The 12,186-nt window shown below is 41.3% G+C and overlaps 1 protein-coding gene across 2 annotated transcripts in view; it reads left to right on the top strand.

The window, feature by feature from the left end:
• ADSL (adenylosuccinate lyase) overlaps positions 1 to 12,186 on the top strand; it is a 145,659-nt gene that overhangs the window by 20,132 nt on the left and 113,341 nt on the right. For both annotated transcript variants that reach the window (XM_033929418.1, XM_033929416.1), the window contains exons 2-3: positions 1,619 to 1,822; positions 7,207 to 7,251. In XM_033929418.1, coding sequence (XP_033785309.1) covers positions 1,619 to 1,822; positions 7,207 to 7,251 — 249 coding nt within the window. The remainder of the gene's footprint in view (positions 1 to 1,618; positions 1,823 to 7,206; positions 7,252 to 12,186) is intronic.

Raw genomic sequence — 12,186 nt, 5'->3', positions numbered from 1 at the left:
CCTCTGAAACCTCCTCCTGTAGTTTGGGATCTTAATGTAGTCTTGGCTCAACTGATGAAACCTCCTTTTGAGTCGATTGACAAGTCTCTTCTTAAGTTTCTCACTTGGAAGGTAGTCTTTTTGCTTGCGCTCACGTCTGCTCGTCGGATTAGTGAGCTACAGGCTTTGGTTGCGGACCCGCCCTTTACTGTATTCCATCATGACAAGGTGGTTCTTCGCACCCATCCTAAATTTCTACCTAAGGTTGTGTCTGATTTCCACCTCAATCAGTCTATTGTTCTTCCGGTGTTCTTCCCGAAGCCCCACTCTCATCCTGGTGAGGCGGCACTTCACACGCTGGACTATAAGAGGGCGTTGGCTTTTTATCTCCAACGTACCAAGTCTCATCGGAAGGTTCCTCAATTATTTTTGTCCTTTGATCCTAATCGGCTGGGACATCCTATTTCCAAGCGCACCTTGTCCAACTGGTTAGCTGTTTGTATTTCTTTTTGCTACGCTCAGGCTGGTCTCACGCTCCATGGTCGAGTCACGGGGCATAAGGTCCGGGCGATGGCAGCTTCTGTTGCTTTCCTCCGGTCTACTCCTGTGGAGGACATTTGTAAAGCTGCCACTTGGTCTTCGGTTCATACGTTCACCTCCCACTACTGTCTGGACACTTTGTCCAGAAGCGACGGCCGGTTTGGCCAGTCGGTGTTACGTAACCTGTTTTCCTAAATTGCCATCCTCCCACCTGCCCTTTTTTGGTTGGCTTGGAGGTCACCCACATGTGAGAATATCATGCCTGCTTGTCCTGGGATAAAGCACAGTTACTTACCGTAACAAGTGTTATCCAGGGACAGCAGGCATATATTCTCACAACCCGCCCACCTCCCCGGGGATGGCTTCTTTGCTGGTTATGGAACTGAGGACCACGAGATGGGGATGCGCCCTCTAGTGGGCAAGAAGGCATGCACATGCGTGGTGCAGTGTAGCAAACTTGAAACTTTAATCAAGTTTGCTTGAAAAGCTGTCCGCGCTGGGGCTCCGTAGATGACGTCACCCACATGTACCCACATGTGAGAATATATGCCTGCTGTCCCTGGATAACACCTGTTACGGTAAGTAACTGTGCTTTTTGGTTTCATTTTTAGCCAAAAACATGTGATAAGTTTGATTGCAGGTTCAGTTTTGGCCGAAAGTGGTTTTGACAGTTTCTGTGGCAGTTTTGGTTTTGTCCTAAACTGAAAAAGCAATCTTTCAGATTCTTGAGAATGAGAGAATTGGCAAGTGAAAGGGATATGGGGGATTGGGGGATTGCATGCCAGATAAGTGTAGATGCTACCCTAATATAAGTGGGTATGGACAGAGCAAAGATAACAGTAACTGGAAAAAGTTTGGAGTGGGGGGGGGTCCCTTCATTTCTCATGTGGAAGACAATATTAGTTATGGCTATTGTCTGTAGGTTGGTTGTTTGTTGTTTTTTTTTAATACGAGAAGGATATGTGAACTGTTAACATGTGACTGTCACTTTTATGATAGGGAGAATGAGGGAAGAGGGTTTTTTTCTCAATTAAATGAACAAACTATGTTTCTGTTCTTTAATTCTGTTCCTCTTCTCCCTTGGTTCTCTCTCCGGCAGGCATTGGGGTTACCAATCACAGATGAGCAGATCCAAGAGATGGAGATGAACCTGGACAACATAGACTTCAAGATAGCAGCCGAGGAGGAGAAGAAGCTGCGCCATGATGTGATGGCCCACGTTCACACCTTTGCCCACTGCTGCCCAAAGGCTGCAGGCATTATTCATCTGGGAGCCACCTCCTGTTATGTGGGGGATAACACGGTGAGGAGGGGGGCAGTTGCATAGCATGAGGCACTGTCCTGCTCTTCTTTCACATCACCATGTAAAAATGGCCCAAAAATGGGGTCTCAGTTTATATTCGGGTTAGCATTGACCCACCCCCCTCCCAAACCTGTTTGCAGGCCTCTGCCGGGTCTGCCATGAGACCGGGTGATCCAGTGGTGGCTGGGACAGGAGGAATCCCTCCCGTCTCCTACCCCCGCCCAATTTTAGTTATTTTTCTCCCTCCCTGCGTACCTTAGGTCAGTGTTTCTCAACACGCAGTACGCATATGCCTAGGGGTATGCAGCACTGTATGGGTCTTCCCACCCCTCTTCCTCCTCAATCACTGCTGCCGCCGGGAATCCCATGTCCTAGCTCTCTCATGTGACACACACTCCTTGGACTGAAAATTGTGCAATTTAATGAGAATTAGCCCCCCATATAAGTTGGGTTGTGTTTTTTTTTGGCACTACATTGAGATTTTTTTTTCCTCTGGATCCCCTAATGAAGTGGACAGTGAAATGTTGAGATCCCGGAAGACTAAAGTTAAATGCCTTCTCAGTTACAATTTTGTTTCATTTGCTGATTTAACAAAGATTCCCAGGGAATTTTTGATGACCTATTATTACATTGACCTCATTTGAAAGGTGTTCTGAGATAAGCTTTTGACACCATAGTTAAGGGGTGTCTGAGGTCATATTTCCCCCTGTTTTTATTAAATACATGTTGGTAATATTGATTGATAGTGATTAATATCTATATATAAATTGCTCTCCTTCATATATTTTTGGGGTCCTTGGATGTGCATTCAAATGAAGTGAATTTTTCTTGTGTTTGAATAAGAGTGTAATTTAATGAGCACATCTTCTTCTTCTATCTAACTGAATGTGCCCAATCATTTGTCAAATCTGGGACACCTTCACCTGGTGTCAACCATTCAGTGAGTTTCACTCCTATGGGACCAGTTCTTCTGGTCCACTACTTTGTCTCATAGAACCACCACATATTTCTTCAGTTCTTTTAATAGAAACCTGGCAACAGATAAAGGCCAAATGGTCCATCCAGTCTGCCCATCTGCAGCATCCATCCACTATCTCCTCTCCAAAAGAGATCCCTTGTTCCTGTCTCACACTTTTCTTGAATTCAGACACAGTCTGAATGTATTTTCCTCTCTAGTTTCTTGACATGTGGGTCCCTGGTCTCTTCAGTGCGCAATGCCAGCACATCCAGGTTCTCATTTAGCTCGCCAGTTGGCATTTTAAACTTCCTTTATATCTAGAGCTTCTTTCACTTGGAAAGTTTTTGCCTCTTGCAGGGTTCATTCACCAGTCTCCTAGGTTCTCTTAGGCCTGTTGTACTGGTGTCCCATCTCCATTGCCTTTTTTGGGCCCTTCTAGTCCTCTGGTTTCTCAGTAGTAGTCTGTGATCTGCCCAGTTTACTATTTTCCTTTCCGGATCCACTGAGTTGTATGCTGATCCTATTTAAAATCACCATATGTACTGTAGAAAGTTTTAAATTAGCATGAATTGGAGGCACGAGACTGTTATTGCCAGATAATGTTTTTTCAAAGATGAATTTATTCAATTGGCTAACTATTTTTTTACTAAATCAGCTGTACGGATACTTGTACATTCCTTGGTCATTTTGAAACTAGACCACTCTAATAGCCTCTTGTACAGAGCAAGGGTATTTGATGTCAAATGACTCCCATATATCCAAAATATGACAGTAAAACATCTCATGCTCATGGAAATAATCACGTGAGTAACTCCTGTGCGAAAAGCACTGGTTACCATTACTTCACCTACTGATCTTTAAAATCATTCCTGTTTTATACCTAAAGTCTATTACTCTGGATCATCAGCCTATCTTTATCAACTGCTAGTTCCTTTTTGCCTGGTCAGAACCCTCATATTCTCCAATCTAACTTGCTAATGATTCTGTTTTCATTTAAAGATTTTCAGAATCATAGATCCATTGTTATGGAATGCTCTACCTACCAGCCTTCCATCTGGAACAATGTTTTGAAAAATTTAGGACCTATCTAAAATCTTTCCTGTTCACTGATGCCTTTTCAACTCCATAAGCCCTTAATGTAGGGGGGTCTAGATGCTAGGCGATAGCAGCTCTGTAATTCCCATTCCTTATTTCCTTCCCCATCTTCCCTCTTCACCTCTACCTACAACCATATACTCCTTTATAGTTGAGTCTGTGAAGTGATCTTGAACTTGATTTTTATCCCACATTATTGGATAATTTTGAGGAAGTTTTCCTTCGGTTATTAACCTTTTCAAGATTTTTGATTTCCTCCTTTATAAGATAAAGGGGCACTTTCAATATGACATTTAATCTGAATTTAGATGTTTTGGGAAAAAGTCCAAAAATCCAATAGAGAAAATGACCATTTTCAAATCGGAAACACATCTGTTTTTTTTCTGAAAAGGGCTGTTTGTAGATGTTTGCCCTCAGTGAGGGTCATTTTTGATTGGATGTCAGAGTTTGGATGTTTGAGAGAGTCATCCAAAAACCCAGTAGAGAAAATGTCCATTTTCAAAACCACAAGACTTTACCATATATACTAGAATATAAGCCAAGATTTTTTGACCAAAATAATGACCCAAAAATAGTGCTTGGCTTATATTTGGGTCAACGTCCACCCATCCCCTCCTTTACTTATTGCAGGCCTCTGTGGGGCCTGCAGCATAACCTTGTGGAGTGGGCCAGGACAGGAGGGATCCCTTCTGTCTTCTGTCTCAACCAACTCTTAACTTTTTTTTACCTGCCTCCCCCCCCCCACATATCTTTTTGAATCCCTGTTGATCCAGCGGTGTACCCTGTGATCCAGCGGTGGGGTAGGAGCTTTCCATGCTCTTACCCCACACTGAGCCCTTCCCTGAATGGCTGTTTTGAGTTCTCACGGCCCAGTGTAACAGGCATAAGCAAGCTTTTGTGTTCCTGCCTGGCACCGAGCTGTGGCAAGTTCTCATGAGAACTCACGGCAGCCATTCAGCGTGGGGCAGGAGCGTGGAAAGCTTGCTCCTGCCAGGTATACCATTGGACCACCAGGGATTCAAAAAGTTATGCAGGGGAGGTAGGAGGGAGGTAAAAAAAAGTTGGCTGGGACAGGAGACGGGAGGGATCCCTCCTGTCCCAACCTTATAAGTCATACAGTAGGCCCAGTGGAGGCTTGCAGGACATCAGGAGAGGCAGGGAGGTGGGACAGGATGCGGAGCCTGGGAGGAAGAGAGGGGGGATATGGCAGGGAGCTGGGACAGGGTGGAGAGCCTGGCAGGGAAGGAGTAAGGGGAGGCAGGGCATAGATCCTGGCAGGGCACATGAATATTAACGCACACACCCCGAGGCTTATATTTGAGTCAACAATTTTTCTTCCTTTTTTGAGGAAAAGGGTACTTCGTCTTAAACTCAGATCGACTTATATTCTAATATATAACAGTATATTTCTTTTTTATTAAACGACCTATCAATGTTTTTGGCCCTTAGTTCATCTATCTTTCTTGGCCATTTTTGATTATTGCACAAAATGTCAGTCCTAAGCCTGCCCCAAAACATACCTTCAACATGTCCCCTTGAAATTTAGATGAACAGGGGACAACCAGCTTAGAAAGAAGACTAAAATATGATGAGGATAGTGATTTCAATATTTTAGTAAGAAAAATGTCCAAATGCCACTTTATGCCATTTTTGAATGTTTTTCTCTCTTGAAAATGAGCCCCAGTGCGTCTTCTTTTTGAACTATTAAAAAACCCCCAAAATATTAAAATAAGAAACACACAAAACCAACCATTGGGACGTAGGAGAGGACAGCAGACTGGCCACATAGACATTCCAGCAGAGCGATGGGGGCATCCTGGGGGGACACTGTGGTGAACTTCACATAAAGGGTCTCAGGTACACATCTCACCCATAACCCCTTTACATTATATGGTGATCCCTCCAAAACTCACTCGCATCCTACTATACACTACTGCAATAGCCCTTATGCCTGCAGGTTTCACCTATACATCAGTACTGTAGGGTATTGGTGGACTCGCACTATCCACCACAAGTATACTAGTGTGGCGCAGTGGTTAAAACTACAGCCTCAGCACCCTGGGGTTGTGGGTTCAAACCCACGCTGCTCCTTGTGACCCTGGGCAAGTCACTTAATCCCCCCATTGCCCCAGGTACATTACACTTCTCCCTCCGTATTCGCGGGGGATGCGGGAAGAACATGGCCGTGAATACTGAAAAACTTTTTGCATGTTATTTGCGGTTTTTCAGTAAAATAGACATGAAAAAGATAATAAACCATGAATAACCCGACCTGCGATTTGCTCCGTACAACGCCGGGAGCAGCGATTTCCTTCAGGAACCACTGGGAGCAACGATTTCCAATGGTGAAATGCTGGGTTCAGTGATGAAAATCAGGGGCGGAGTCAGCAGCCGAAAAATCACAAATAAGCGAATCTGCAGATACGGAAACTGCGGATATGGAGGGAGAATTGTACATAGATTGTGAGCCCACCAGGACAGACAGGGAAAAATGCTTGAGTACCTGAATAAATTCATGTAAACTATTCTGGGCTTCCTTGGGAGAATGGTTTATAAAAATGAATAAATAAATAAGCCTGGGTTCCCTTCTCTGCAGTCCACTGTGTTTGTGTTGGGTCCTCTCTCATGTTTTACCCTTTGCACTATAGATTTTAATTAAAGTTTTTTTTTTTAAGTGAGTTATTCTTGTGAGCATTTTACTGTTGTGCCCCTCTTGCAGTCATCCAGGTACTTTTTATTTTGATCCACTTCTTTTGTGTGGTTTTATTTTTGTGGATTCTATCCCCTTTTTTGTGTTCTATACATGTAATAGCTGCACCAGGAAATCATGGAACAATGAAATAATAAAAACTGCATTGATCCTGATTCTTGATACTACATTTAAAACAGGCATGAAATGCCCTAATTAGTCTGCACTGTTTTTGTTAGCTGGGTGTTAACATTGCCAGGGCTTATCTTCCCTATACCCCAAATTGTGCAGTAGTAGTTGTTGTTACTTTGTACTGCAAGGCCTAAAGCAATCCTGTTTTGGTTTAGTTCTCACCTGTCTGCATTCTGATATTTATGATCATGTACTGGTATTGAGGAAATTATGCCTAGAATGATTAGAAATGGAACTTTTAAAGACCAGGCAAAGTTGGAAATGTTATTTTCCTTCCCCTTGGTTTTGTTGCATATATGTTTTCTCAATATCAACATGGCCAGATCCTGTTTTTGCCTAGAGAGTGCACTGTTTGTTGTTTGCACCATCCACAGAGATATTTTGGGGCAATGTTGTAGGAGATACTGAATTATTTGGTCTCTGTTGAATTATTATTATTTTTTTTTTCAGGATTTGATTGTTCTTCGGGATGGCTTTGATCTACTGATGCCCAAGGTTAGAAGGGGAGCAACTGGGCCACTAACTGTCTGCATGTTCGTGAAGCCATAAGGCTGACTCCATCCGACTTTGTAGCCTTTTGCATTTTTCTCAGCACCAAGATGAATATGATTTAAATCACTTGTCCAGAAGGACTTGATTTAAATCATGCCCATAACGTTAGGAATAGATTAATGGAATTCATTTACCAAACAATTTAAACATTGCATGAATACGAAGGGTTGCTGAAAAGTTCTCAGCCCAACCAACTTCCTAAATTCTTAGCATTATATTGCCACTGTAGCTGGAAAGAGTGTTTTATTTTGCAAAGTGCCAGTTTGCAGAATCATTAACAATGTTTTGACATTGTGTATTGACTGAACCATGTCAATGGAAAAGTGTGGAATTTTCAAGTGTGAAACTCCAAGCTGTCATGAAGTTCCTATTCCTGCAGAAGAAAACTCCAAAGGAAATCCATGAATGTATGATGCAAACATTGAGTGACAATTCCCCATCATACTCCACACTAAAGAAGTAGTGTGAAAACTTTCAGTGTGGAGATTGAACCTGAAGATGTAGCATGATCTGGGAGGCCTCAAACAGTGTCAACTCCTGAAATTGTTGACCATGTTCATGACCTGATTTTGGCAGATTGGCAAATATCGGCTAAAGCAATTTGTGAGACACTAGATATCCAAGGAATGTGTTGGGTTTATAATCCATGAGCAGCTGGATATGCAAAAGCAGTCGGCCAAGTTTGAATGCTGAGGAGAAACTGTCGCTTGGACAACATTTTCAACAAACAGGTGCCATTTTTTTTTTTTTGGAATGACTAGTTAACTGTTGCAGACGACACAAAGCTATGCCGGGCAATCAGATCGCAAAAGGATAGCAAGGAACTCCAGAGTGACTTGTGTCAGTTAGAGAAATGGGCAGAGAAATGGCTGATGAAGCTTAATGTGGAAAAATGCAAAGTAATGCATTTAGGCAGAAAGAACAAGGAACACGAGTATAGAATGTCAGGTGCAACTCTGGGTAAGAGCGAACAAGAGAAGGACCTGGGCGTGCTGATAGATAGGACCCTGAAACAGTCGGCACAATGTGCGGCAGCGGCAAAGAAAGCAAATAGAATGTTAGGCATGACAAAGAAAGGAATCACGAGTAGATCGGAGAAAGTTATAATGCCGCTTTATAGAGCAATGGTCAGACCATACTTGGAATACTGTGTCCAACATTGGTCTCCCAACCTAAAGAAGGATATAAAACTGCTGGAGAGGGTGCAAAGACGAGCAACAAAGCTAATAAAAGGTATGGAGAACTTGGAATACGAGGAACGACTTAAGAGACTGGGATTGTTCTCCCTTGAGAAAAGGAGACTGCGAGGGGATATGATCGAGACTTTCAAAATACTGAAAGGAATCGACAAAATAGATCAGGAAAAAAAATTATTTACAGTGTCCAATGTGACACGGACAAGAGGACATGGACTGAAGTTAAGGGGGGACATCTCCAGGACAAATATCAGGAAGTTCTGCTTCACGCAACGAGTGGTGGACACCTGGAATGCTCTCCCAGAGGTGGTTATTGCAGAATCCACCATTCTAGGATTTAAAAGCAAACTAGATGCACATCTCCTTATGAGAGGCATAGAGGGATATGGGTGACTAAAATTATGCCAGGTGTACACTTGGCTGGGCCTCCGCGAAGGTCTGATCCGGAGATGGCAGTTCTTATGAAACATGGTTACACCACTATGATCCTGAGACAAATCATCCATTCAGTGGCAGCACTCAGGTTCTCCAAGGCCAAGAAAATTGAAGACCCAGAAGTTAGCAAGAAAGGTCATGGCCACAGTGATTTGAGATGAGGAAGGTGTGTAAATGACTATCTTCCATGGGGCCAAACAGTTAATGCAGAGTACTACTGTAACTTGCTGTGCTAATTAAAGGAGGCATTGAAAGAAAACAGAAGAGAGAAGCTGCAGGAAGGAATTCTTGTTTTGCAAGGCAATGCACTTGCTGACAAAGCTGGCAAAACGATGGATGTTTTGATGCAGTTGGGGTTTCCACTCTACTCACCAGATTTTGCTCCATCTGACTATTTTCTGTGTCCAAATCTTAAAAAGAGTTTGAAAAGGTGACAATTTTTGAATGATTTGGAGGTGATTGCAGCAGCGGAGCAGTATTTCAGTGACCAGACATCAGATTATTTTTAGAACGGTTACAGAAACTTCAGACACGATGTGCCAAGTGTGTTGAACTTAGGGGTGAATATGTGGAATAACTTGTACGTTTCATGGCTCAAGTCTTTCCTTTCTTGTTTGGGCAAAGAACTTTTCAGTACCCTCTCGTATACAGCCTTATTCTAAATTTAAAATTAATACTTATTCATGATACTATAATGTATATCATAGACAATGTCTTTAGATAGATTTTTTTTTCCTCAAGAAAGCATGTTTTGAAATGAGAATCTGATTTTAAGTTTTTATAAATCAATTTTATTTTTTTGAATCATTGATTTTTATCCACCCTGACCAGCACAAACAGCTCTTACCTCTTTTTTTTTATATTCTTTATTCATTTTTCCATCTTACAAGTGCTCAATACTACATCATATTAACTGTTACACATCACTTGATATTCATACAATTATGATTTTACATACATGAATTTATTCCCCCCCAACCACACTTCCCACAAGTAATTTAATATATTATATATATTATATTTATATATTATATTTCAATCTATTAATCAGACCTTTAAAATAACTATTTACCCTCCACCCTCCCCCCATATGTAAATGTACTTTCATTAAGAAAATGATGTCTATTCATTGCAATAATTTGTTAATGGCCCCCAAATCATTTAAAAATTATTATAATTCCCTTTTTGTATGGCAATTGATCTTTCCATTTTATAAATATGACATAATGAATTCCACCAAAATGTGTAGCTAAGCCTATTGTAATTTTTCCAATTGTTGGTAATATGTTGTATGGCGACTCCTGTCATAATTAACAAAAGCTTGTTATTATTTGATGAAATTTGACTTTTTTCTCTCATTGACATCCCAAACAGAATTGTATCATATGATAAAGCAACATGGATTTCTAGTAAACAATTAATTTGAGACCAAATTGATTTCCAAAAAACCATGATACAGGGACAATAAAATATTAAATGATCCAAAGTCCCTGCTTCCAGATTACAATGCCAGCATCTATTAGACCTAGAGCTACCTAAAGTTGGTACCCTCAGGCTGTTCTCATCACAAAAAGTGAATTTAAGGGAATAAAAAAATTAAATGACACTGACTTCAGACAAATACAGAATGTGCAGGTGCTGGAAATGTCGCTTCAAAACAGGCTTGTTGATACAAGTCAGTTCTGTAACACCTTGGCTATTCTAGTACTGGAAGCACATTTACACAACACAGAACTCTGCCAGTGCATCTCAGTTGTGTCTCTCTGCATTCCCTGCCTTCCAGAACTGGAACACACACAGAGCACTGCATTGCATCTCAAACCTGACCCTCAAAAACACCCTGTGCTATTTCTACTGGTATGTACACATGTAGATGTGTCAGTGCACCTTGGTCCTGCTGCTCTAAACAGCATCCTGCTGGTCCAGTAGTATGACTCCACCAAGGTCTTGATTGATTGTGTCTTTCCTATTTATCTAATGAGGTTCTTTTGCCCCCTTTTAAAGTTATTTTATTGTATTGTGTACTGCTTAGCTTGACACAAATTATTGTCATTAATAAGAATTTGCTATCCTCCCCAAACAGATGGCCATCTGGGCAGCTTCCAGTCTAAAAGATAGGATTAAGGAAACTTCAGTTTGCGGACAGGATGAGACAAAGTGAAATAGAGGGGTAGAACTATGATGGCAAATAGGTAGCAGGGAGGGGGAGGAACACATGAGGTTTGTGAAGGAAACCCCCCCTCCCCCCAAAAAAAAATAACCAAGAAAAATAAAAAAATGAGGATGGAATAACAAAATCAACCAGGGAATTGTCCACTTAAGAAAAGAAGCTCACGTGGACAAAGAGTTCTAAGCGGTCACCTGCAGTGATTTGTCACCAGCGACACTTTGAAAGGTTGTCTTTTATTGTATGCACAGCTTTATTGCATCTCTTTATACAATAAGAACATGACATACCTGATGATATAAGTTTCCCATGAGGTTGGCTCTTGGGAGCTAAAACGGCATGTCGGGTGAGTGGTTGAATACCAATAAATTATTAACTTTTTGTCCACGCGAGCTTCTTAAGTGGACAATTCCCTGCTTGGATTTTGTTCCATCCCCACTTTTTTTTTTTTCTTTTGTGTGCTTGTGTAGTCGGGATTTAGCATCTAAGGCTTACAGGTGGAGAAATTGATAGTAAGGTAACAAAAGGCATCCCTAAAAAAAGTAGGTCTTAAAATCACATTTAAATTGATCAAGGGAATGTAAATTGATCAACAAAAGTTTGCATTCTTAGATGACTAGGCAGTCATTCAGGCAGTAATTCAGGGCCTTGGACAGAAAAGATGGAGCATCTGGTGTTCTTTGACTTTTTCTCTATAATTGGGGACAATATGTGATTTTGTTGATCTGAGGCTCCTGAGTGGAAGATAAGATATCAAGTGATGCAAAAGATAAGCAAGTTAACCCAAGATAAGATGCTTCTACTACTCTTAAAAGTTTATAAGTAATAAAAATTGCTATATGTATTGTATAAGTAAATTGTTTATAAACAATGAAAACACAAAGCTCTTTTAGTGCACCTCATCCTGACCTGCAGCAGTCTCTGCTGTTCAGTTGATAGTAAAGGTTGCAAGTCAGGCAGTAGGTTTTTTTGGTTTTCATATATGAAAAGCTAATACAGTATATACATTACATTACATTAGTGATTTCTATTCCGCCAATATCTTGCGGCTCAAGGCGGATTACAAAAGAAGTTTTTCTG

The sequence above is a fragment of the Geotrypetes seraphini genome, chromosome 2 (genome assembly GCF_902459505.1).
Source record: "Geotrypetes seraphini chromosome 2, aGeoSer1.1, whole genome shotgun sequence".
Classification (NCBI taxonomy): Eukaryota; Metazoa; Chordata; class Amphibia; order Gymnophiona; family Dermophiidae; genus Geotrypetes; species Geotrypetes seraphini.
Note: the sequence above shows the minus strand (reverse complement) of the source record. Positions and strands in the feature narration are given on the sequence as shown.